General features: G+C 34.4%; 3 protein-coding genes and 1 non-coding gene across 6 annotated transcripts; 1 reads left to right on the forward strand and 3 right to left on the reverse strand.

Annotated features, from left to right (window-relative positions):
- Positions 1-552: 552 nt before the first annotated feature.
- Positions 553-3,520, reverse strand: LOC110632487 (protein SPIRAL1-like 1). Of its 2 annotated transcripts, none has more exons than XM_021780732.2 (3): positions 3,364-3,520; positions 2,127-2,412; positions 553-814 (listed from the first exon to the last, which is right to left on the reverse strand). In XM_021780732.2, exons 2-3 carry the CDS (start codon positions 2,385-2,387, stop codon positions 734-736), a joined length of 342 nt encoding a protein of 113 aa, XP_021636424.1. In that variant the 5' UTR covers positions 2,388-2,412; positions 3,364-3,520; the 3' UTR covers positions 553-733. The 2 variants fall into 2 exon arrangements, with proteins under 2 accessions (XP_021636424.1, XP_021636425.1); XM_021780733.2 differs by having other exon boundaries at positions 2,127-2,416; positions 3,364-3,509.
- Positions 3,521-5,280: 1,760 nt separating this feature from the next.
- On the reverse strand, positions 5,281-9,511 carry LOC110632485 (putative methylesterase 11, chloroplastic). Its single transcript, XM_021780730.2, has 5 exons — positions 8,723-9,511; positions 6,857-7,093; positions 6,620-6,763; positions 5,895-6,026; positions 5,281-5,789 (listed from the first exon to the last, which is right to left on the reverse strand). The coding sequence occupies exons 1-5, from the start codon at positions 9,131-9,133 to the stop codon at positions 5,505-5,507; spliced, it is 1,209 nt and encodes a 402-aa protein (XP_021636422.2). The 5' UTR covers positions 9,134-9,511; the 3' UTR covers positions 5,281-5,504.
- Positions 9,512-11,112: 1,601 nt separating this feature from the next.
- On the reverse strand, positions 11,113-19,670 carry LOC110632482 (uncharacterized). 2 transcript variants are annotated; one of them, XM_021780721.2, is made up of 13 exons: positions 19,057-19,670; positions 18,748-18,941; positions 18,453-18,588; positions 17,736-17,945; positions 17,448-17,515; positions 16,071-16,185; positions 14,636-14,741; positions 14,041-14,134; positions 13,535-13,731; positions 12,447-12,546; positions 12,251-12,367; positions 11,922-11,978; positions 11,113-11,602 (listed from the first exon to the last, which is right to left on the reverse strand). In XM_021780721.2, exons 1-13 carry the CDS (start codon positions 19,451-19,453, stop codon positions 11,501-11,503), a joined length of 1,893 nt encoding a protein of 630 aa, XP_021636413.2. In that variant the 5' UTR covers positions 19,454-19,670; the 3' UTR covers positions 11,113-11,500. The 2 variants fall into 2 exon arrangements, with proteins under 2 accessions (XP_021636413.2, XP_021636412.2); XM_021780720.2 differs by having other exon boundaries at positions 17,448-17,545; positions 19,057-19,669.
- Positions 19,562-19,633, forward strand: TRNAT-CGU (transfer RNA threonine (anticodon CGU)). Its single transcript has one exon. It is a non-coding gene; the product is annotated as a tRNA-Thr (tRNA).
- Positions 19,671-26,864: the final 7,194 nt, after the last annotated feature.

A 26,864-nucleotide genomic window follows, 5' to 3' on the forward strand; every position in this document is an offset into this window, starting at 1 on the left:
CATAATTAATTTTTTAAAAAATCTAAACTAAATTGAATCAAATTGACGGTTCCAAAGCAATTCAAAGGTTGGGGGAGAACCATGGCCAGCCCCCTTTGTGATGATTTCAGTCCGGGCTCGAGCCTAAAAATCATTGACGCTTTCTATCCTCATATTAACCGAGTCTGTCCTGATTCAGTTCTAGGCCCAGCCCGGACCATGGCCCACCCCCGCTTTAGCTACCGCTAATACCAGCGTTACTAGATCAAGGCCTAGCTATTGTTTACATTTGCCACTTGTCGTGAATAGTATGGCAGACTCCCAAATGGTATTTAACTCTTCATACGATTTAATTACCCTTCAATTCACCTGCCTTGTGCTCTTTCAGATTCAGTTCCTCGTCTCCATTATCAATTTAAGCACACCATTCTTGTCACAAAAAATTTTCTAACAAACGAAAACCCCAACCAACATCATCATGAATCCACAAAAAGGAAGCCAATCTACCGCAAGGAGCCAAGATCGCTCTGCAAAGCAAAATATTGCTGAGAACACGATTGTAACAGATGTTCATGCATATAAAATGCTCTTTGATTGAATTAACAAAACACCACCGCCATCTATATATTACATCGCATGATCCAGCAAGTTTGCTTAATTGCATTATAGATGAATGCGTTGCTTCATCCAAACTAAAGGTTCCCACAAGAATTGAAAAAACAGAACTTCCATCAGGATGGGATTTAGGTATATCTCAGTTACTACCACCACCAAAGAGGTACCCCAGAGAAGATCCACCACCAGGGGCAGCGTGGACTTTGGTTGAAGGTCGATCCTGAACCCAGTAAGAAAATTGTTAAGACAAAATATTTTGAATTATTCAAATCTGCCTTCAATCAAGCTCCATAATGTTCCTATTAAGCCTTGCTCAAAAGGCAGTAGAATGCATATGACTAACACCATTAGGAAGTTGAAAACGTTTTAACATATGGAACAATCAAAAGCATGACTCAAATAATAGTTCTTATTCAACTCTTACACTAAACATCAATTTTTTGGTGATATTATAAAGTCACTGATTATTCTCATGGTAAGCCTTGAAAAATAAAACACATATGACTACCGCACAAAAAATCAAGTAAACATAACTAAAGAAGCAATGAAGATCATGCGGGCAGTGATGCATTCTATTTTAATGACATGAATCAACAAATGACATATTATGTTCTCCAGGAAGACAACTCCCCCTTTCCACCCTCCTCGCTTCTTTACCTTTCGACATCTAGATGCTTTTTTGAAATCTCCTTACCTTTTCAGAGTGAGGGCTCAGTTTAAAGCCCCATTTGCATTGAGAATGAGGATCCAAAAAGCGATTTTCAGAAAAGAAACATTTTACATGCTATTGGAAAAAAAGTTTGGAAAGTAATTTTGGTATTTTGATACTATCATGACTAAAATACATCAGATTTAATTTTAAATCAATTTTTAATCCTCTCCAAATAAAATATTTAAGATTTAAGTTTTTTTTTTTTCTGAACAGTAGCTCTAACAACAATGCTAAACAAACCCTAATTATCTAGTCACAACTTATGAAGTGCATGCTACCACCAGAATCATTTTAGAAACAGAGAGACAAAGAAGGAGAAACAGTTATCAGCCAAAATACAATACTTCTAAGCTTAGAAGTCCCACCGTAGAACACTGGAGAGGGCTTTTGACTTCAAAAACAGATTAATAGGTTTGGAAGTTGCATGGCAAGGAGTCTAAAAACACCTAAGAAAATGTCTACCTTTCACTGAGTGGAAATTTTACACAAGAATTTTCTCTTGCTACAAATACAGAATACATACCGCACATATCTCAGAACTTTACAACAACAAATATTATGTGTAATAAATTGAAAAGATACTGCTTCTGTATGTATTTATGCATGACAGTCAGCCAGGTAGTTCCCATTCATTCCAAGAAAACAAATGAAACCTTACAGAAATTCAATCAAGTATGTTGCTTCATCTTAAAAAGATTCATGAGACATCATGAAGCTGAACAAATTTACAACAACTAAAACACCGCATAGACAACAAATGCAGATGGTAGACTATTTGCACTTTGCAAAACAAGGATAGCATAATCACTAAAAATCATACCGTGAGGAAGTTTCCAGTATTCTGGCCATCTGCCCGCATGTAGTTGTTTGCAGAAGAACTATTAATACCAGCTGGTATCTGCTTGGTAGCATCTACTGGCTGAGGAGTAACAGCAGGTTTGGAGGGAGGCAACTTATTCACTGCTTGGCCATCATTTGAAGCATGTTGGGCATTGTCTATGGAAGGCTTTGGAGCCTCTCCACTCCCAAACAGATAGCCCAATGAGCTTTGACCTCCACCACTGCTAACTCCACGACCCATGTTCTAGAAAAAGGAAATTTAAAACCTGCCTTCAAGAAACAAGATGAAACCAAAAGATCAGAACCAAAAATGAATCATGAAAAAAGGAGCAGCAGTTTAGGTACTCACTGCAAGCATAACACGAGATGGTGAACAAGTCAACCACAATATAACAATCTACATCACTAACATTCAAATTCAATATTGAGACATCACACAAGCTTGTTTGCTCAGCTTACAAGCTTCCAATTTCCAAAATTAATTAGTATTCACTTTTAAAACTAACAAGTCATGAAAGCTGACTCCAGAACTTGATCTGCACTAGAGTGTCCCTGTTAGTTGAAAATTTTAAGACTATGGGCATGTGAGGGAAAAAAAAAAATCTGCTTTTAAAAAAACTTTTGGGCTTCTGATCCTATCTCACTTTTAAGTGAAATCCATAAAAAACCACTTTAACTGTGGGCTTAGAATTCTAGGACTACATTCAACAGTAGACTGCACAGCATGACCTGTATCTACTTTTATAGTGAACCAGTAGCTTATAGAAGTCACAACAATTGATTGCGAGCAAGCGAATTCACAAATAAGTAGCAAAACATAAAACAAACAGGCAAAAGCATAGGCGTAACCAGCAAACAAAAGTCAAAACAGAAGAACCTTATCGAAAGCTTCTATTCCTAAATAAGCTAGCTAAAAAATAACAGCCCCGACCTACCTCGTTTCAGATTCAATACAAATATGAAATAGAAAAATGTCCAAATCCCATAATCATCCAAATTATCTTCAAGAAAAGAAGCGTCTCAATCCAAAAATATAGAACAACGACAGATCTAACAAAAGAAACTGCAATTTTAGTCTAAAGCTACCACTTAGAGTATTGAGATTACGAAAAATGGGCAAAAAATGCGAAGCGAAAACATAAAATCAGCAAAAGCAAAAGCGAAGAAGAAACTGGTAGAAGAAGAGATAGGAAGCAAATTAGGGTTTCGAAACATACCTTGCGAGTTTTAGGTTCAGATCTGGAGAGTGGAACCCAAAGCAGAGGAAGAGAGCGAAAGCAACAGCAAGTGAGCTCACAGAGATGGAAAGCGAAATGTTAGCGTTATGATAGAGACAACGGATGAGAAACTTACAGCGAACTACTTATTTATAAAAAATTATTTTTACCATTTTTTTAAATATGATTAACTCGGTTGATAGCAGACTGGCCGCGGCCTGTTTTGGTTTGATTACAGGTTAAAATCGCCAATTCCTATCTCATGGTTTAGAAAGTTTTGGCTTGAAATGGTTTCGATTTGAAATGATTTGGGATGTTCCAATCCGATTCTGATTTGATCCTATGTATTATCAATTTTTAATAAATTTTTAGACATTATTTATTTATTTTTTAATATAAAAGATTAAAAAGACCAAAATATAAATTAAAAGAAAAGAAAACAATCACTTGAATCGGATAGGTTCAAGTTCGGAACCGACAATTTAAACCAACTGATTTCAATCCTACTTCAAGGAGGCCTATAATCGACCTCCGATAAGATAGGTTTGCGCCAGTTTGTGAATCAAACCATTAAATTGGTCCAATCTTAAATTTGATCTGAATGGATCCTTATCTAATTCATGGTTTGAGCCAACTCATGAAAGAGCAAATTGACGAGAAATTGTATACTACATCGATTATTCTATGTAGGATAACCTATATGAAATGATAATCTAATGATAAATAAATATGTATACGTGGTGGGAATAAAAAAGTGTAACAACTGAGTAATTATTTTTTTTTTAATTTCACTAATTATATTTATATAATTGTCAATCTCCTATTACTGTATCATATTATATAAGATACTGACATGATATTACCACTTCATTGTATAGTTTTTTTTAATTAGAAGTGTTAATTCTATTAAAGATAAAATTTTTTATGTTAAATATATTAAATTGATGTGAAAAGATACACTTTTAATAAAACAATTACCTCTTGATAAATTTGTACAAATAACTAATGTGTGCATCCATGTCCATAACTTAATAGTATGTACATTTTTCAATTTAATATATATATATGTGTGTATTAATTTGATTATTCTCTACCATTTTTTAGTAAACTTAAAAAATGTTTAATGTGCAGTTAAAAAAAATAATATGATTATTATTTTCAAATTAATTCAAATATATACTGGTTAGGAATCTTATTGTAAAATTTAATTAAATAATATAAACTTTGTATCATTAAGCATTAATTATTTAAATTTTTACTAATTTGAATATTATTAATTTGTAATTTGAAATATAATTATCATACTATCATTAGTTCAATAATACTTCAAAAAAAAAAAAAAGCCATGGAAGCATTTTACAATATTGGGATTTTCTTTATCTTAAAAAGGAAATAAAATGTGAGAATAATGTTTCTTTGGGTGACTTGATCTTTAAGCACATTACATGGATCCATAACTGAAGTAAGCAAATGGAATTGTTCTTTAAGTGCAAAGGGGTTTTCCAACACCACAACAATGTTAATCATAAAGCAGGCTACTTCTTTTAAGGAGAGGCTTCCTGATTCAACTTCTTATTTATCTCTCCAGTTTGAGTTCAATCAGAGTAAATAATATTTTTTAAAAAAATTATTTTTATAAAAATAAATTTTATTTATTTTTTCTTAATATATCTTTCAAATCTCTATTTATATTATTTTATTAAAAATTAAATTATTCATGTTATTAAATTAATTTTAAAATTAATAAATTAGATTGATAAAAAAAAAAAAGAAGAATTAATTAATTTCATGTATTTCAAAGTATATTATTAGTATTTTCAAGAAAACAAACAATAAAATTCCTTTTGGCCACACATATTTTTCACTAATTTACATTGATGACATAAGAATATGAATCTTGCTTCCTAGCAAAGCATATGGACAGGGAAATTAAGCTTTCTTGGTGACAAAAAGACGCCAGTGGTTCCAATACATGAAGAAAACACATGGGGAACAATTAATGGCATATGCAGGCACATGTTCATGTTGCGTTCAACTTTGATCATATCTATTGATTTGATGCCAAAACACTATTGCTACCTGCCCCAGTTTGCAAGATCTTTAGGCATTTTATTATTTCAGGCTGTGTCGTGACAAAAAATTCAGGTTTTCTTTGGTGGAATCTGCAGTATCTCTATTAGTATCCTATGCAGAGCCTGGGGCTTGGAGAAAAATGGTGCATGATCAGAACCTTTAACTTGGAAAACTTGTTTTGGAGGATTGGATTCAATCATCGATTCCTGTAAAGAGACAGGTATCACACGATCTTCTTGAGTTTTGATATAAAATCGAGGTATCGATCCATAGTTCTTGTCAGAAAGAGAAAGCTTCTCCAGAAGTGGAGCAAATGGGATTGGTCTCATTGATACAGATGCCAGGGCAATGTCCTGAGATGTAAAAATTTGGAAGGAAGTAAAAGATGTGTTACAATAAGAAATGTTACCCTGTCAGAAAGTTGTATCAAAGTATAATGATACATGTGAAAATTTTACCTTAGCTGAACTTTGGTTGAACAATAAATCTGCCAAAAAAGCCTTGTCAAGGTCAATAGCTGTTGGAGGCTTATCCTTCCCATTTGCATACAGGAACACCTGAGCTTGTCTCATCTGATCAGTGAAGCCTGTCTGAAGTAGCATGAAAATGTATATTAATTCCAGAAATAAACAACTAGGTGAATGAATTGTGTCACAGAATAAGATTTCAGTGTCCCACGCCCAATATTTCCCTTTTTTTCTTTTTTTCATTCTTGGGCAAAAATTCTTGTTCTTGGTAAGATTTCACAGCCATTTACCTGGCTGATTTACTTGGAAGCAACCTAACTTTGTCTTTATCAATTTTTGGTGCAGGAACAATTGTCAATAGAAGATACTATGAACTATGAATTATTGAGCAATTGGCCATGTGATGTGAAGGTACATTCTCAGTCAAAAGAAATGAAGAACCAAGTCAAGTTTACAATGATCCATTTTCCCCTTAATGGATGGGGCTGCAGGGATGCCACTTATTCTTGTCCTTACAAAAATATAAGTATCTATCTCAAATGCTTGTTCATTAATTAATGAATAATGACATATGACAATAATTTTTTTTTAATTGAATTCAAGGATGAAAACAAAGTTGAATCACGGAAAAAGATCATATGGCTGATTCAACTAGTTTGGGATTAAGACTTAACTGTTATTGCTGTGAATTTGAGGATGAAAAACAGATAGCATACCTGTTGGGATAATATATCAAGGGCACTCTGCCCATTGTTCAACAATGTTGCAGCAATAAAAACAGATTTAGCAATCTGAGAAGGAAACAACTCCATCATACATGATATGCAAGCACCACCAATATCATGTCCCACCAAGATCACCTAAATGGTAAGATACAGTATTAAGAACTTTTATATTCCATGGAATATGATATAAGATTGTAAAGTGAGAAGAAGGAGATCACAGTCACAGACTTTCTCTCCTTCTTGGAGCTTGTTAAAAATATCAGTAAGTGGCTTTATGTATTGGGATAGAGTCTTAATGCTATTTGTATCAGATGAATGGGTGCCAGATCCTGTTAAGTCAACTGCATCAACTCTGAACCCACTTTCCACTAGAAGTGTTATGATTTTATACCAACACCAGGCACCAAAACCACCTCCATGAACAAGGACCAAATGCTTGGTTTCAAGGTCTTCAATCTTTAGGTCCTGAAAAATACATGTAGCTATTGTGGTTAAACCATGGAGAAGGAAGTGATTGAATGAAGAAAAAAAAAATTAAGACCATGAAATATTTATTTTATGGGTAACTTAACTGCCAAAATCTCTTAGCATTCAACAAACTATATACAACTGATTTCAAATTCTCTATACTTTAATTATATCTGTTAAAATATTTCCTTTTTAATACATAAAATATTTAAATAGCCTCAAGAAATTGGTTGAGGTGATAAAATATTTCATTTTAATATATAAAATATTTAAATAATCCCAAAGAATTGATTCAGGTGATTCATGATCTCAGGTTCAAACTCCATTATTGGTTTTTTAGTATAGTGTTATGTCTAAATTCAATTAAACCCATCAATGGAAATATTTTAAGCTTTCAACCCAACACAAATATAGTGAAGATACTTTCCAAGTGTGTGTGGTGTGTGTGTGTATATATATATATATATTATTTTATATTTAAAAATTATATTTTAAAAAACAAGCTGGAAAAATAAATAAACTATTTATTACTTGCAGGCTTGTAGCAACATATGTTTATTTCTTTTAAAATATATAATAATAATAATATTTTTTTTTAATTAATAATATTTTTATAATTGATAATAAAGAATATAAATATCAAAAATTAAAAGGTAAATTATTATTAGATTCCTATATTTTATTATAAATAATTATTTAATTTTTATTTTTTAAAATCTAATTAAAATGTCTCTATATTTTGTAAAATCAAATTCTTTATTCCTTTTATTAGATTTCTATTAAAGAAAATATTAATTAATTTATTTTAACCTTAATAAGAGGGACTAAATAGTACATATAATTAAAAGTATAAAAACTAAAAATTATAAATATTTAAGGCTAAAAACAAGTTGATTAACAATTTTTTTTTTTTACAAAATAACTAAAAAATTTAATTTCCCACCTCTAATAGTAAAATTATATTGATAATAAACATAAAAAAATTGTGTAATTCCCACTTTAATACTAAAATTTAAAAATTTTCAAGAAAAATATAAATATTTATTAAAATAAAATATTATATTGTGAGGGTAGGTGAGTACTTGCGTAACTAATTTACAACTACCATAACTAAAAGTCTCAAGTGAAAAGTGGCGTCACCACCGACGCTGCTGCTTTTGGTAAACGTTGGCAACCATTATTATTATTATTTTTTTTTTGGAAAAAAAAATAATATTATTATTATTTTCTAAAGAATTTTCTGCTTAATTATGAATTTGACTAAATAAACATTGACTTTCGGATTTATGGGTAGAATTTTTTTAGCAATCTGACAAATCGCGAGGAAAACATGATTTTAATAAATAAATAAAATAAATCAAATGAAATTTCTTTAAATTCTTTAGAAAATGTGAAAACTGGGAGTTCTAGGCCTAAATACTAGAAATACTGTTTAAATAAAGACTGAATAGTTAAAGAACCATGATTGCAGACTAGAATTAAAATGAGAAAGTTACCCTATAATTGTTTCATAAATACCCTTATTAATATCTGATTGGAAAAGAAAATTGAAGGATGTATAAGATATAAATTGAAGAATGAAAAATCTCAAGAATCCAATGATGTTCCATATGAAATTAAGCATACCTGGTTAACAAGCTGGCTTGGTTTCAACAAAGGATCGGCAAGAGATCGCTGTCTAGAGCTTGAACTCTTTGTAAAACCTTGCTTCTTATGGGATCCCTGCTGAGAAGCATATGTTACAGAAGAGGATCTTGGGAATGGAAGAGTGCCATTTCTTTGATGATGGCGAAACAGCATAGCTGCAGCAATAGCTTGTTCTCCTAAATCTTCATCAAGCTGCTCTTCGTTAATATTATTAAGATTATTCTCCTCTTTCTTGGAAGAAGAAAGAGAAGGTAATATGAAGCCATGATCTTTTCTATTGGAAGAGGAGGAAGCCAATGAATTAGGTGGTGAAAAGTAAGGATCATGTTTGGAGGTTTTCTTTCTCAGCTCCTTCTGGGTTGAGCTGAAACAGCCAACTGAGTTTCCCATTTTCTTTGCATGGAAAGAGAAGCTCACAGATGAAATATAGTTGAGAAAGGTGAAGGATTCAAACTTATATAAAGGATGAGAAATGGAATTAGCATAATTTGATCCTTCACCAATACAAAAAAGAGGGTTACATGGATTCTTCTCAGTATAAAATAAAGATTTATTATACAAGAAATTATTTAAAACTAATGCAATTCTTTATGAGGAATAATTTAAGCCTGAAGTGAGACAAATGAGGAACAATTATTTAAACCCTCAATTAAGAACCCATTTTTAGACTCTGTACAACTCTGCAAGACTTTTATTCATTATTAAAAGAAGATTGGCTGATTGGGTGTGCAAAAGAGAAGAAAAAGATAGATTAGATGGAGACAAATAAGAGTATTAAAAATGGTAAGGCCCTGTATGAAAGAAAAATAAAAACCTTAAGATAAAGAAATGTTGGAAAATTTCAACTACCAATTTACGCAATGTAAAATTCTTGTTTAAACTTAATTTATTATGTATTTAAGATATAAAATATATAAATTCATATATTTAATAAGTGGATATCATTATATATCTTGTATCTATAATATACCGAGTTTAAGTAAGAAAAATTTATAAATCATACATGAGAGGAATCTGACTTACAGGAAGAAGAACAAAGAGTTGGAATTCTTTTTGGCTTTTTGCTGTTCAAAAAATAACCATGCCAATACTAATTCAATCAATTTCTTTGAATTTCCAAAATATTCCTCTCATTGATTTTGCAGGCAAAATTAAGGTTTTAGATTAAAAATGATAACAAAGTATAATTTATCAACCCATATAATATGGAAGTACACAGGGGTGGGATAATCCTTTAAATAATAAATCCCAAGGGATGGACAAGACTATACATACCATAAATCCCACTGTTTGGATGCATCATCAACTGCAATGGAGATCATCTTTCTGCTGCCATTTCCAGCTTCGGAGTCAAAAATAAGGACAACAGGACACAAATAGATGCCAGGTATTGGGCAATTCGCAGTATTTGATTCAAATTATCCAGAAGAAAAGAGTTTAACCATGGATAAATGGTTTCAAGAAAAGCATTCACGCCAAAAACCATAGAATTGAAATTATCAGTCTGCCTATCAAATAAGCTAAGTAAAAGATCTTTAAAAACCTTGATAGAAACAGATGCTTCAAAATCATAGTCTGCTAAATAGACCGGGGTAATGATTTTCCGAAAAATCTGTGGAGGTAACTTTTCTTTCAAGCCATGAAATCTTATCAAGAGGACAGAATAAGATCTCTATAAAGCCCTTAGTATTCATTTTAGAAACTTAAATTAATGATATGTTTTTATTTCAAATAATATAAATATTTTTATATTTTAATAAAATTATAAAAATTAAAGAATTATATTTTTAAAAAATAATATTTTTTTCTTTTAAAATAATTTATTTTTTTTAAGAGAAATATTTTTCATTTTTTAATCCCAAACATTATTTTCTGATCAGACATGGTAGTCAATCATTTTTTTTCTTTTTCTTGTTAACTGGGCAGTTAAGTTATTATTATTATTATTATTTTTTTTTTAACGAAGGCAGTTAAGCTATTTGAATTTTATCAAATAGGTCCAAATTATCCATATTGAGTCCTGCGATGATAATGAATTCCACTAGCTCGAGCTCGATTGATTACTCGCCTTCACCTCCACGCCTCCTCATCCTCCTGGCTGTAGCATCTACCATGCAGAATGGCAACCTCACATCCTCCGCTCACATTCTAAAACTATAGGGACTAGGTTATAAATTTAACCAAATCTACAGAGATTAAATTGTAAGTTTAACTAAATCTCTGTAACTAAATTATAGTTTATCAAAATAATTTTACATTTAAGTTTCGGTTTAACAAAAAAAAAAAAAAAAAAAAAAAAACCCTGCAGAAAATTTTAATAATTGGTGAGATTTAAATGCTAACAGTCACTAAATAACCTCTTGTAAAGCTTGTAAAGAGAAAATAGAAAATGATAAATTAGGGTTTAAATGAAAATCTCACAACATACACATCTTAACAGAAAGTCTTAAAGCGCTCCGACACCTGAAACTCCTCCAACACTTGCTGTTGTGATAGGCACTGGATTCAATCCAGTAAGAATACTGATTGCCCATATTCTTCTCAAAAGCCAGTTCAAAAATCAACAGCACAATTGGCATCTCTGATGCCTTCCAATTCCATTGACAGAAAAAGGTTGCAAATGCTCGCTGAAAAGGTGCAGCTGCCGGATGCTGGCTCAAGATCGCTCCTGGTTGGCCACAGTTCTAGGATCAGAGGAACACGACTTGGAGCAGCCATCAAGGTTTGTAGTACCAAGCACTGATGGTATATACGTTGCTATGGCATATTTATTACTACACTCCCAGCAGATGCCTGGTTTGCCGCACGATTACTTCCAAAATTCTTTCGATTGGATTCCCTTGCAATTCTTGAACCAAACTGCAAAAGTAAAGCCCTAGATTTTTATTGTTTTAATAATCAAACACAAAGTTAGAAATAGAGGGTTTTATTTTATATATATATATATATATATATATATATATATATTTTTTTTTTTTTTTTTTTTTTTTTTTTTTTTTGTGGCAGAGCAATTGTCTTTAACTTTAGTATTTGTCAAGAAAATTCAGATGAAGATTCATTTTGCTTTTCTTCCTACAAATTATAGCCAAAAAATAATTGCTTTGGTAAAAATTTAACACAGAATCTATCCTATCCTAGAAAAGCTTGGTGAACATTCTTAAATAGAAATAACACAAACCTGGATTGCTCGTTTCGGAAGAGCTGCTGCCTCATGTAAACAAAGCAATTTTGCAACCTTCAAGACAGATGATAAAGAAACAATTCATATTTACCACATGAAATGAAAATTCTATGAACCTGAAATTGATTTGTCAACAGCATTCCAAAGCAGATAAAACTTAGGAGGTATCAAATAAATGGCAAACTTCAGTATTAGAGGCGCTAAAAGCAATCAACTCATATGGACGTATAATTGTCCAAGCAAACTTGATCTTATGGTCGTATCCCCATCAATCAAATCCTACATTCAAGAGAATGAAAAATGAACAAAAGATATAAAGTACTGACCTCTCTCAGGATCTTCTTATCACCAGTCCCACTGGGTTGATTAAGGTTAGCAACCTCCCACAAAGGAATATCAAGAAGAGTCCTAATAACATCTTCATCCAAGAAAGGGAATCTAGCCTGATGAAAGCAATTAGATAGTTAATATCCAAAGTAAGGAAAGGAGACGAGTGATAATTGTCTGAGTTGTCTGTAATACCTCCTTTCCATTATCTGAAATGCATCTATCATCTCTTCCCATGTTTCGCTTCCATATTCTTTGCATGTCCAACTTCATCTCCTCATTGAGCCCAAGCCAACTGATGATAGCATGTCAATAACCATACAACAACAACATGAGCATGTCTCGCTCCAAATATCTCCATATGATGTGCTCAGACTTAAACAATAACATATGTACTAAAGCTCTAAAAGTCGTTCCGTCTAACTGGAAAAGAAATTCAAAGATAATAATTGGATACACGATTGCATAAAAACCTAACAGAAGTACCTTGGCACCAACATCTTTCTATTGTTAAGGGCCTTAAGTTTCAAAGAACCATAACGAATACATCGACGCTCCAAATAGAAAAGGAAATTTGCAGCAAGTTTAACTGAGGCTTTGTTTGGAAAACTTCCTCTCCTCACTTTTTCCAATTGTATCTTACAAAAGCAAAAAAAGTCAAGAAAAGCCCAGCGCTCAAGCACCCGTACCCCAATTCCCACCACCACAACCCGCCGGCCGCCCCCCCCCCCCCCCCCTGCGGGCGAGGGAGCCCCGCACCGGCAGGCCATTAGAAAAAAAGAGAAGCAAAACATTATTATTCTGTTGGTCATGCAGTGGACAAATTTCATCAAAAAGTGTTTATGTTTCCAGTCATGTTTAAGCTCCAGTAACGGATTCATAAGCATATTATGGAGCTGCTTTTTTACTCCCCTTTCTTTTCATTTACAGAAGCTAAGTCTTTATCCCAGGGTAACAAAAATGGGCCAATTCATCTTGAGGACACTTGATACATAATGCTAGTTCAACCTCAGATATGTTCTTCACATTTTTATGTTCATGTTCGCACAAGTGTGTGTTTGTGTTCAGTGGTAGAACATACCTAACTAATTGGCAAAAGAAATAGGGCAAGAAAACAATAGAAATTTATTTTCTAACGTGCAGAAATTAGAAATGATTACACATGCCACATTACATTGCAACTTTAGAACACCATATGCAAAAGAAAATAACTTGACAGCTGGACTTTATAAACTGGTATACATGGTATAAGCTATTTGAGAATGATGACAAATGAAATATACCTTCCACATCTATATTTTGTTTTATGCCTTCCATAACCAGCACATTGCTCATCAGCACCAGAGCCAACCAGGACAATCCTGGCCTTGGATTTGTATCTAATGCGCTGTTGATTCTCATCATTGTTATTGCCAGTTCCTTCAGAGACCCAACCATAACCTCTTGCAGCCAGCCATAAAGCAATTCCTATATTCAGGTCCTGAAACATTATGTGAATAAATAACTTTTTCAAGTCGGGCAAGTGCACCACCAGACAAGAATTTTTCTAATATGTTTAAATACATGCATGCTAATTTTATTTTAAAGCAGATATATTCATCGCTGGTAAAAAGACCTTAAATGAATCACCAAGGTAAAATTATGCTTACATGTATATCATGAAATGCTCAAAATCATAATATATATTATATTTCACAGAACAGCTTTAGAAATTAGCAAGTTATATGCTTCCATGGATGCCACAAAGCACTACACATAATATACTTATTCATAGAATGAAACCAATTACCATGTAGGTATTTGCAGGGTTAATGAGAGACATAACATGCTTCATTTCCAAAGTCAACTTTGACAAATCAGCATCAATCTCTACAAGTTTCCACCTGCATCCCCAATCAAAACTGAGTTTAATGCCGGAAATGCAAATGCCACAAAGGGAAGATCATTCAAAACAATATTAAATCAAATTGTATGACTGAACTTGGATTCAATCATCAATAAAATGGACTCATTACCAAGGGGAACTTGTTACGAACAAAAGATTGATGCTCAAAATTTTTGCCTCTTTCTTGCTGGATGGGGAACTTATATTTTCCCTAATTCATTGTAAACTGTGAAAATTGACCTGGTGGTTGTTATTCTGGACTCACAGTTCAATTTAGAGCTTTTCATTTTTTTTTTGGCTCAAATGTATTGTTCTCCAATTATCACTAAATACTATTGCAACCTTAGCCATAAATGCACTGCATGCGTTCCCAAATTTCCCAACAGCACTTACATATCTTTGATATACAAAACTAAAAATTTTAAATCAATCTTAAGTGAAAGTTACAAAGGATCAAGACATACAAAATCAGATCCAAGAGAAACAATTAATTCTGTACCTTCTCAATGGTGCAATTCTTCTAAGTTCCTCTACCCCTCCCTTGGCAGAGATTCTATCAGGAGCAAACTGACCATCAAAGCTCACATTCAGTAAATCAATTCCATCTGCAAATAGAATTTTATTGGAGAATTAGCTCAGCCAAATATCCATAAGACTACATTTTGACTGGTTGTCTATGGGTCCAAAATATAGGAGATGGGCAAACTTACAAGAAGAACCAGAAAGTCATTATTGTCAGATGTAGTTTTCAATATTTTAAACGCACTGACAAAATATAAAATTAAGGAATAGTATTTCCAATTTGGTCAGACAATCAACTTGTATTGGACCATGCAAAACTCAAAAAGCACTTGATTCCACTTCAGCAGACCACCATAACAATTAAGAAGCACATTTGTTCCAAACAAAATGTTGCAAAGCCAAGAATGACAAGAATGAAAAACATCAAAGACAATGGCAGCTATTTGAAAGATCCTTGTTGGAATAACCACAAAGAAAGGAGAGAGAGACCTACATTCCCTAAGTTATTAGTGGCCTCAACAAAAGAAATAGGGGTGCTCGGATCTGGTTTGATTCCAGTTCTTGCTAAGAACCAAAACCGAACCAAACATTATCAGTTTTTTGGTTTTGCTTTGGTTCTTCAATGTTTCGGTTTGGATTCAGTTTGGATCTTTGACATTTGGTTTGGGTTCTTTTTTTCTATGATTCTAGTTCAGGTTTGGTTTGGATCTCAGTTCTTGAAAGGATTGTATACAATTTCTGCCATGGAGAGTTGAACCAGAATCACCATTTGAGTTTTAATTTAGTTGCCATTTGAACTATAGCAAGACTTTTTATATTTTTCTTCCAATATATATATATATAATAGTTAATAAATATTAATTAATACCACAACTTACACTGCGAGTCAAATTCATAACAATTGAATTCGGATACAAACATTTACTTATATATAGCATCGCCTTTACCATTACAATAAGAAACTAATTCTAATTTATTAATATGTAATTATTAACGCAAACAAAGGAATGAGAGATTTTTTTTTTGACATAACTTATAATTTATTTTTGCATAATTTAATTAGTTATAATGAAGTCAATATATATATATATATATATATATATATATATATATATATATATATATATATATTGACTTCAGTTTGGCAGTTTGGTTCGGTTCTAGGGTTCAGTTTGGGGTACCCAAGAACCGTACTCAGCCCTAATTAGAGACCTACTTTGAGCATAAGGGCAAAAGATGATAAATGATAGTTAAAATGTTGAGCATTATAACTTCTGCTTACTATGACTATGAGCATAATCAACACTTATTAATTTAAACACTGATTAGAAAAACACAATCTTAAGAGAAGAAGGAAACATAAACAAAAGGAAAATGAACAGTCCAGTTTAGTAGAAAGTAGAAACACTTACAGCTGGTATCTAGGCACTCATCCAATAATGCTGCAAGTATCATAGAATCCAAACCACCAGAAAACAGGACTGCCATAGGAACAAGTTCCTCTTGTCCACTATCAGATATTCCTGCCTATGCATTCAAATCAAAAGAGTTGTATTAAACTGAAAGAATAAATCACTGAGCATAAAAATTAAAAATTCTAAATGAAGTTTGCTGGAGATTGCAGCAATCAGAAATCAGAACTTAATTCTCTGCTTGTGCTAATCAGAAAATTAAAGAGAGGGAGGGAGGGAGCGGGGGGCGGGGCGGGGCGGGGGAGAGGGAGTAGGACATGCTACCTATTGTAACAGCACAAAGTAGTTTAATGTAAAGTTATATATAACAATAATAATCTATATTATTAATGCAGTATAGAAAGCTTAGAGTTTTATTTAAAAATTTTAATTATTATAGAATTAGGAAATTTAATGAGTTTTTATTGTGTAGGACTTTTATTATTGTTAGATCTATTATTTACGAGTTTATCTTATTTAGTATTCCTAATTATAGTGGACCAAGGTTTCTATTCCCAAATTGATTAGGGTTGTAAACTCAATAAATATGGCTAAATCTTATATTATTATTAGTTTTGAAATATGATTATTATTGAGATTAATAAAGTTATTGAGAATTAGTTCTCTTTCCTCTTTGTTCTACATCAATTATGTTGCTCATTTCAATCAAATTTCACACCCCCACGCGCCACCCTCCTCAAGAACCCAAAGAAGAGAAGTAAGGAAAGACCATTAAAATTTGATAAAAATTGATCTGACTTGAGATAATACCAGTTGCAAAGCAACAGGCTCTGTTTGTTTTGCAAAAAATGTTTTTCTAGTTAAAGAGGTTCTGAATCACTTTCACAAAAAATTTTCCCATTTTGGGAAAGAGAAGTCATTTTTTAGACTTTCACAAACTAATAAAAAAAGAAATAAACTATAAACAAACAACATTGTGCACATATCCACTAGTCTACCAACTACCATCAATCTTCTCCAGCATGTGACAACCACAATTAACCTTTTATTGTGTAGTTTCTCATATGAAATTCCTAACAGAAAAATTTGAAGTCCTTGTAGGTCCAAACATTTTCAATCTTTTTATTGAAAGAAAAATAATATATCTCCATGTGCCAGAAAAAGTTCCTAATTGATTTTCAATATAGCAATCAAACAACAAAAAATAGTCATTTTTTCATAAAAAGAATTTACATAGACAAGTTATTTTCCTTGAACAAATGGAGCCCTATTTGAATCATTTGTTGATCAAACTACAAGAAGAAATACTCTTGAAAATAAACAGGTGGGTTATTTACATTCATAAGAAATGCAATTCAATTCAATAAAATTCCACACCTGAAAATTTTTATGCAGTGACATGCGTAGCATCACAGATCTCCTTAAAGAACTTAACACATTCTGAGCTGGCAATGAAACAAAGCTTTCATCAGGCCCTACAAAGTCAAAGAAAATTTACAATTAACTATCCTCATTCTTCACTAGTCAAAATGAAGTATTTATTAATTGAAGTTTGGAATACCCATGCTTTTCATTTTATGCACCATGGTGGTATTATAGCCTGATTTAAATGGCATTACATCTAAGGAGATGGACTCATGTTGTATTCTCCCAATAGAGTCTTACCACATGAAAAATATATGTCTTCTGGTTTAGGTTCAACAGAAACTCTCTCCCATTTAATCAGGTCTATTAGCCTGGCATTAGCCCATTCATGTTTCTTGACTTCACCAAAAAGACATCCATACAGTTTTGAAGAACTCATTGACAAACTGTACACCCCACATGAAAGCTCCTCCCAAAAATTGGGGTTTGTACTATCTTCAACTCCAAGATCTGCACCAACTTAATGACATGTGTTAGAAAATTGTTACCAGTGTATCATGATTTACAGTTGCATCCATAAAGTGATGCATATTCTATGGTTCCCCAAGGTATGTAGTTAATATGAACATCAGATCATTGCAGACACTACCCCAGATTTTAAAATGGTAATAATGCTTATTAAACAAATTTATATGCAAAGCCAAATCTTTTTATTGATCTGGTGGAATGCACTCTAGTAATGCATTCAATAAATATAAAACAATGGAAATTAACAGGGAATAAAACCAGACAAGCATAAGAGAAACAGACAAAAGCAATCAAGAATTTTGATTATGCTGAAGATAAAGAAAATAATATTATCCAACTTGAAACAATAAAACAAAATGTTAACAGAAAGCTTGCTCCTTTTATTGGAAATCATTGTTCCAGATCATGCAACTAATCTTCACAAGCATCCAGAAAGCATATGGTAATTAGAGAATCAAGATAAGAAAAGCTCTACCAATCATTATATACCAGAACTCCGATCAACAGAAGAAAATGGTGATACAGAAGATAGCAGAAACCGAGAGTCCTTCATGGTTGGCCAATGAACAAGAAGGCTACGCCTACCAAATGCATCCCGTCCAAACCACAGTGTTCTTGAACTATCCTATAAATGATAAACCAAGCAAAATAGCCAAATGGAAAGTTTAAATAAAAATAAAAAAAATAAAAAATAAGGGGAAAGAAAGAAAGAAAAAGGCCCCAAAAATACCAATGCCACACAAGTTCTGACAAAAATAAATAGAAGCATAGCACACACAACTACCTGCCAATAGATTACACCCCATGGGCCCTTGATTGTTGAAAGAACATCTAGAACAGAACTTTTCCCTTTTCCACTGCTAGAGCAAGCACTTGTATGTTCTCGAGAACTGCAGGAGCAGCACCTTCCCAGAGTTTTCATGAGAATTTCACCATCATTGCTATCACTCTCAACATGAATTCCTCCAAAAATTTCACCTTTAAAAAATTTACAAACACTGAATTAGAACCCAAATGGAATAGTCAACAAAAAGTAAGTCTCTTCACTACCTTCAAGAAACATCCATAGAACACAGCACAAGTATGAAATTACCATTATAAATAAGAATATTGCCGGAATAATCGACTAATGGTTGAGTTACAGGAGTTCTTCCTCTAAGTTGCAGTGTGGCGCCAATGAAGTGCAATTGGCCCATAGAATATGGAACTTGCAAACAAGTTTCTCCATTTGCACAATCCAGCAGTTTAGCACCACCGTCTTCATCCTCGATTGCTGAGAACAATTCTTGGTCCTTCGAAGAAATTATGACCTTCTTGCTGCCCAAGCTATCAGGACCTCGTCTCCGGAGAGCTGCTTCGAGATCATCGACGGAAAACACAAAATTTGAACTGCTTACCGGCTCAGGGTTAGGACCAGGAGATTGAGAATGGAGGAGAGCAGCCGATAAGTCGATGCGAATGCCACAGATGATCAGGGCGATCCCGCACATCTTCTCCTTCTCCGATCCCTCTCCTCCTGCTAGGGTTTTGTTATAGCGGCACCCTTTGAAAATTATAAAAAAGAGTATTAGCCATTTAGCCTCAACGAATTCCGGGCTGCTTCCATAGCATAGTGGCAGTGCGTTCGCTTCGTAAGCGAAAGGTCGCGAGTTCAAACCTCGCTGGGAGCTTGTGTTTGCGGGGGTTTTTGTTTCTCACATTTGAGAAAAAAACCAAACATGGAAGTAAAATATATTTAATTTGTAGATAAGGGAAAGATAAAATAAATAAAATATTTTATTTTTGTTGAATTTTCAATTTATCCTTATATTTTTAAATATACTTTAATTATTATATGATATATACCTTACAATTGTATAATAAAGTTTTAATTATTAAAATGAATCAAAATGTATATAAAATCAAAATCAAGTAAATTTGAAGTAAAGTTAAATATATCTAAAATTTTAAAATATTACATTTTATTTGTTGAATTTACAATTTATCCTTATATTTTTAAATATACTTTAATTATTGTATGACACTAAAGCAATTATAGCCCGTAGTAAAGTTTTAATGCTCATTAACCCAACTCTAATGCCCATTTGGCCCAATTTCAAAAAACCAAGTAAATTAGACCATAAAGTGGACCTTTCAACGGGGAGTTTTTGACTCACCCGACCTGTAAACAAAATATATCATCAATTGGGGAGCTCAGCTCACCCTCCACATACTCATATCAACATAAAAATAAATGGGAGCTCAGCTCCCTCATCCAATCCATCAAACATGCATATAATTTTACAGGTCCACATGACAATTTATATTACAGACCCGAATCATTTAAATATTTCTAACACATGCGGAAATTCTAGGAGTAAATAAAATTACAAAACTATTGATAAACAACCAGCTAAGGAGAAAACCACGATAACCACAATAAAATCCTCCTGTAGCCTGAAAAAAATATTGAACAGGAGTGAGCGCTCGACTCAGAGAGTAAAATATCAATTTTAACCATAATCTCTATAACTATCTAGAACTAATGCAACCTGTGGAGTGAAATACAACAGCAACCATATTTTCATATCATAACAACAAAAAGGTAATTTGGAGCACTCACGCACCCTGTAACATCAATCATAATATATGGGAGCTGATCCCCTATACAGCTCTCTTAAATCCAACCTGGTGCCAGCGAAGAACTCAGCTCGGACTTCCACTTAATAACCAAATCGGGGGTCCCAGCGAAGAATTCAAGCCGTGACTACCCCCCGAAGGATCGAGTCCCAGCGAAGAACTCAAGCCGTGACTACCCGTCCTATCCATAGTCCACACCACATCACACGCACGCCAACGCACGCACACTACTCCAAATTACCACAACAACACTCATGGCACGTTAACAGTTATGAATGCAACATAAATCGTGCCTAGAGTTTAACTACATAAATATTTGTATATAAGTGATGCATGGGCATGCTTGAACATATAATAATATCGAAATTACAATTAAAATTAATATTTTACTCACAGACTTGACGACAATCACTGTGGCGGCTGGGCGGAGGAAGAAGGCTGTCCCGGCTCACCTGACAATTTTATTACAATCATTTAATAAATTTGACTCGATACAAACAAAGAAAAAGATCAATACATCCTAAGTCATGCCGAAAATCCGGCAGAGTCTCCCTTATACCTAGGACCTACCCAACCTGCAAAAGGGCTCAAAACACACTTCTATATCCACAATCCATATATCCACAACTCAATCACATCACACAGCCCCTCCTGGGCCCATCAAATCAATCATTCATCGCAATATGTAAAATTTCAATTTAGTCCTTATAATTGATCATTTTTGCAAAAACTGCTCAAATAAGCTCTAAAAATTATAAAACTCCGCCCCGCGGTCCTTAGAAATATTACTAAGCTATTGCAAAAAGAATCGTAATTTTCTAAGCTACCACGAATATTTTATGGATTTTTAATCCTATTTAAGCACTAGAAAATTACGAAAAAGCAAGGTTCGGGTTTACCTTTGCCGATTCCGACTTGAACGCGCTGGGATGCCCGACAATAGTAGGGTAGCCAAAACCTCGATCCAATTCGGAGACTTTTCCGGTGATGCATCTGCCTGTAGGAAATTCGCATCCGGACAACCGTCGAATTTCCGCGAATTGAGGATACCTACACGAAGCCCAATAATAATATATAAAAATCGTGGGGTGTTACATTCTTCCCCCTTACGTAAAAATTCGTCCTCGAATTTTACACAAGGCGTAATAAAGTACATGATTACACATTGAATGTAAGGGTACTTGCTACGCATGTCCCGTTCGACTCCAGTGCACTCTTTCACCGATGGCTCCTCCACAAAACCTTAAACATAGGGATCTGTTTTGATCTTATTGTCTCACTTGGTAGTCCACTATGGCTACTGAGTTGCTCCTCAAATGTCAAGTTCTCCTTTAGTTCTATTACATCCGACTGTAGTACATGAGAAGGATCGGGAATGTATTTCCTGAGCATAGAGATGTGAAACACGGGATGAACGTGAGAAAGGTTGGGTGGTAGCTCCAACCGGTAGGCAACTGCTCCAACTCTATCAGTAACCTCAAAAGGTCTAATATACCGAGGTGCCAACTTGCCCTTCTTTCCAAATCTCATGACTCCCTTCATTGGAGAAATCTTCAGGAATACATAGTCGCCATCGCAAACTCCACATCCCTCCGTCTGAGTGCATAACTCTTACGCCTCTTGAAAGTCAAGTTTGCTCGTTCCTGATTAAAGGAACTATCTCTGAAGTGTACTGCACTAGGTCTACATCATGCACCTTCGCTTCCCCCATTTCCGTCCAACACAGAGGAGACCTATACTTTCTTCCATATAGTGCCTCATAGGGTGGCATCCCTATACTTGAGTGATAACTGTTGTTGTAGGCAAACTCCACCAAAGCTAGCTGCTCATCCCATTGACCTCCAAAATCAAAACACTCATGCGAAGCATGTCTTCCAGTGTTTGGATTGTCCTTTCGGACTGTCCGTCTATCTGAGGGTGGAAAGCCGCATGAAGTTCAATCGTGTGCCAAGTGCCTCCTGCAACTTTCTCCAAAATCGAGAAGTGAATGGGCCCTCTGTCGATATTATGGAAGGAACTCCATGCAATCTGACTATTTCTCGAATGTAGAGCCGGGCGTACTGTGCCACAGAATATGTAGTCTTCACAGGCAAGAAGTGAACTGATTTGGTTAGGCGGTCTACAATTACCCATATCGAATCATATCCTCGCGTGGTACGAGGCAACCCAGTCACAAAATCCATAGAAATCATTTCCCACTTCCATTCTGGGATAGGGAGCTCTTGCAACTTCCCTGACGGTCTCTGGTGTTCAAACTTCACCTTCTGACAAGTCAAGCACTTGGACACAAAGTCTGCTATGCCTCTCTTCATGCCATTCCACCAATAGCTATCTCTCACATCATGGTACATCTTGGTGGAACCTGGGTGGACACTGTACAGTGTATAGTGTGCCTCTCGCATGATTTCATTCCTGAGGTTGTCCACATTGGGCACACATATCCTAGAACCTTGCACTAGGGCGCCATCATTGGCAAATCCAAACTCACCACCTTCACCCTGCTGGACTATTTCTATGATCTTCATTAATTGTTGGTCTCTGTGTTGGGAAACTCTAACTCTATCTCGCAAGTCTGGCCTCACTGAAAAATGAGCCAACAAGACCCCCTCATCTGAAAGATCTAGGATTAAACCTTGATCCATTAACTCATGTACTTCCTGAATCAACGGTCTCTTCTCTGCTGAAATGTGCGCCAAACTGCCAGAAGATTTTCTGCTTAAAGCATCTGCTACTACATTGGCCTTCCCAGGGTGGTACTGGATGGTGCAATCATAGTCTTCCAGAAGCTCCATCCATCTCCTATGTCTCAAGTTTAAATTCCTCTGTTGGAAGATGTACTTCAAACTCTTATAGTCGGTGTATATCTCGCACACTTCACCATACAGGTAGTGTCTCCAGATTTTTAGTGCAAAGACTACAGCCGCCATTTCCAAATCATGGGTGGGATAGTTCTGCTCATGCCTCTTCAGCTGCCTTGAAGCATAAGCCACTACTTTTTCATTCCGCATCAAAACACACCCTAGGCCAACTCTGAAGGCGTCACAAAGACAGTGTATCCTTCACCGCTCATAGGTAGTGTTAACACAGGGGCAGTGGTTAGACACTCCTTATCCTCATCATTATAACTGACTCTATCGAGCTCTCTTCCTGTCCTTTGAATCTTATCCACTTCCCTTTTCCTATTTTTGGTATTGTTGGTATCTGTTCAACCTGCTGTACTTATTCCTTAATTTTAGTCCTATCTCATCCTTACACCTTTTCCTTCAAAGATGTCTATCACATCATCAACTTTAACTTTCTTTTTATTTCTTAGTCTTATCTTGATTACTAGTTTCATTACTTCGAGAATTCTAACCCTATGATTTACTCCTACCAGCACATTCTTCACCTTATGTAACACTTATAATTACCCATAAAAAAATTTTCTTGTATCCCCTTTTTTCCAACTTAACTATCAGAACATTATCATTCCCTACCAGCCTTAGTAGGAAATTGCTTATCCTGGATGAATATGAGCCCCATAAACTATAAGTTCCATCTGAACTAACACGGCTGTAGGAAATATGTGTCATGCCTTAATTCCAAACAAGATACTTCACGTGTTCATTCTCCTTAATATAATCATATATACTGCCCATAGCTTTCTAAACTTCAACCTCAAATTACCCATCAGCAACAATTTCATCTATTGAAACTCATCCATAAATAGTACTTCATCTAGCTCATAGTTTAAAACAGTCGTAAGCCTTAGTAGCTAACTCAATTTAATTCCTGTCATTACTCTGATCGTCCTTTCATACTTAACACTAGGTATGCACTTACTGTCATTCTCATATCAGGAAATTGTATATGAATTGGTGCCTATCAAAATCTCAAATAACTAGGTCTCCTTGCCTCAGTCTCTGCTCCTTATATAACGCCTGAATCAAAAACACGAGCTAAACTTGAAAAGAAAGAAAAATATCCTCTATATTCAACTACGCCCGATTGTCCATATAATAATGTTTAACCTATGTTTCTTAGTTTTTCTCTTCAAATTTCATCATCTCCTAGCACAATTGTGCTCTACCTATAAGGTATCATCTACATGAACCCTTTACTATACCATCGTCCTTCCTGACATAATATTTTATAATTTATTAACTTTACTTATACTCGATCTATGATTCATATCTATCATCGTTTATATTGTGCCCTTAACCCTTGTTGAATCCTGAAAGATTTCTCTCGCTAATAGATTCTTCAAACACTAATTCCACCCTTATCTATGGTCATTAATTTGATCCTTAAACTTTCTAGTGATTTATTACCATCCATACTTGTCACTTTTTATTCTACCCCTACTGTTGCTCTGTCGTTATTTAGTCATAGAAAAGTGATTCTGTTGATCACACTAAAAATGTTTGCCTGACATTCATAACGAACCTCTAACTACCTTCTCACTATCTCAAAAGCCTAACCTAAAACCTATGTGTCATTATCTATCATTCTTTTCCTCTCATCATACCTATTTGATCCCTTAGACTGACTTTTATTCAACTTACTGCTTACTAACTTCTCTTTCTCTACCTATTTAGGTAGTCCGCAATACCATCGCATACCTTCTAACATTTACTCATTATTATTGTATTCCATACCTCCATCACTTTTCTCACTAATGTGGTCCCATTTTGGGTTTTCCATCCTTGTCATTCTCCTTGCCAAGAATAACACTTAGCCTATCCTATATCTAAACTTTGTTCCTTTTATTATGCGCTCTTTAGGTTGTCCTTTCATTTATTTCCTTTGTCTTACCCAAAATAGAACTTGACTATTCTATCCTTGGTTCCATTCTTCTTCCTAACATAATAGTTGTACTTGCTAACTATATCTTTCAGAGTCTCTATCGCGTTATCATATGTCTGTGCTACTCAGATTTGGTCCTTTGACCACTCTAGCTAGTACTTCCACTAGCATTTAGATTATATTGCATCTGCAATCAATTGTCCAAACTTTCATTCTGCACTTTCTTTATCCATTGGCCTTCTGTGATTTATCTTCGCTAATTTATTACTCTTAACACTATTATAATTAGATTATACTATTGTTTTGAATAATTTGAAATTAGAAAGGAACTCAGCAAATTACAGTCATACTTTTATTGTATGATCTCTATTCTTATCCTTTAGCTTACATAATACCCTTACCACCTCGAGAACTGATTCTGTAGTAATTTTATTTATTTGTTATTATTATTATTATTATCCATGTTTACTCAATTAGCCAAAACTTAAGGTTCCGGGCACCCAAACCCGTCATCCAATTCAAAGGATTTATATCCATCGTGATCTGATTATATATGATTCCTATAATAGAACTTGCATCCTCTCCAGGATACCCGAGCCAACTACTCTCTACCACACTCTACAGTCCCATCTGGGGCACTATTTTGTGGGTCACCATTATTAGTAATAACTTTCGATCCCTTCTAAAAAGATAGGACTATACCCTAACTTGCTGCAACAAAGATACTACATTTACCACCTTGCCCAAAACCATGTCAAATTAATGTCTCCTTTATCATATCATAGCTCTGTAAATCATCAATTCATAGTTTCGACCTTCTCTAAGTAGTAGGGTTGTACTTTATTCCATACTGATACCCACAAGATATACTATTCTCACTAAGCTCTAAGCAAAACGTCTGTCGTACTACAAAAATGATCCAAAATTCCATACTGATGACTAGATGATCTCACTCTATAGGTGTCACCTTTACTTTGCAACTAGTCCAAAGCCTCTGGTCTGATGGCAACTCTTACTGTAACTCTAGCTCATGCTAGGGTAACTGAGTCACTGACTCTAATTATCACCCAACTGTGACCTTTCAATATTCTAACTCTAGACTCTTAACCAGGAGTTCCCAACTCCTTTGCAGATATAGAACTGCATTGCGGAATTATCAGCCAAAACAGACCGCACGCAACATCCTCATCATAAGCACTACAGTGAAGTACGCACTCTACACAATAATCTCATGTCGATGCATCAGAAGCTTACAGAGCAGACATCGAGAACATTGTATAGTTACTACGATACGTCCTGACCAACTCGGTCTCTTAATCTCTTATCTCTCTTGAATCTTCTATTATCATAAACTTACTCTGACTGGGTCATCCACCGATGGTATCGTGATGGTATCCTCATCCTTATCTAGGGCAACTGTACTTTCAAGACTCACTTTTATGTACTCGTGCCTTGCACGAAATGGGCACACCATTTAAACCCATACTGACGAAAATA

This window comes from Hevea brasiliensis, chromosome 2 (assembly GCF_030052815.1).
Source record: "Hevea brasiliensis isolate MT/VB/25A 57/8 chromosome 2, ASM3005281v1, whole genome shotgun sequence".
In the NCBI taxonomy this organism is placed as follows: domain Eukaryota; kingdom Viridiplantae; phylum Streptophyta; class Magnoliopsida; order Malpighiales; family Euphorbiaceae; genus Hevea; species Hevea brasiliensis.

What these genes read in the sequence shown, in the direction of transcription:
- LOC110632487 (XM_021780732.2), bottom strand. Translation starts at nt 2,387, where the DNA reads ATGGGTCGTGGAGTTAGCAGTGGTGGAGGTCAAAGCTCATTGGGCTAT. An exon ending in ATACTGGAAACTTCCTCACG is followed by an intron (nt 815 to 2,126) that starts GTATGATTTTTA and finishes TACTGGGTTCAG; the next exon opens with GATCGACCTTCAACCAAAGT.
- LOC110632482 (XM_021780720.2), bottom strand. Translation starts at nt 19,453, where the DNA reads ATGTGCGGGATCGCCCTGATCATCTGTGGCATTCGCATCGACTTATCG. An exon ending in CAATATTCTTATTTATAATG is followed by an intron (nt 18,942 to 19,056) that starts GTAATTTCATAC and finishes AATTTTTTAAAG; the next exon opens with GTGAAATTTTTGGAGGAATT. An exon ending in ACCCTGCAAATACCTACATG is followed by an intron (nt 13,732 to 14,040) that starts GTAATTGGTTTC and finishes ATAATGTTTCAG; the next exon opens with GACCTGAATATAGGAATTGC.
- LOC110632485 (XM_021780730.2), bottom strand. Translation starts at nt 9,133, where the DNA reads ATGGGAAACTCAGTTGGCTGTTTCAGCTCAACCCAGAAGGAGCTGAGA. An exon ending in CAAGCCAGCTTGTTAACCAG is followed by an intron (nt 7,094 to 8,722) that starts GTATGCTTAATT and finishes TGTATTTTTCAG; the next exon opens with GACCTAAAGATTGAAGACCT. An exon ending in TCAACCAAAGTTCAGCTAAG is followed by an intron (nt 5,790 to 5,894) that starts GTAAAATTTTCA and finishes TTTACATCTCAG; the next exon opens with GACATTGCCCTGGCATCTGT.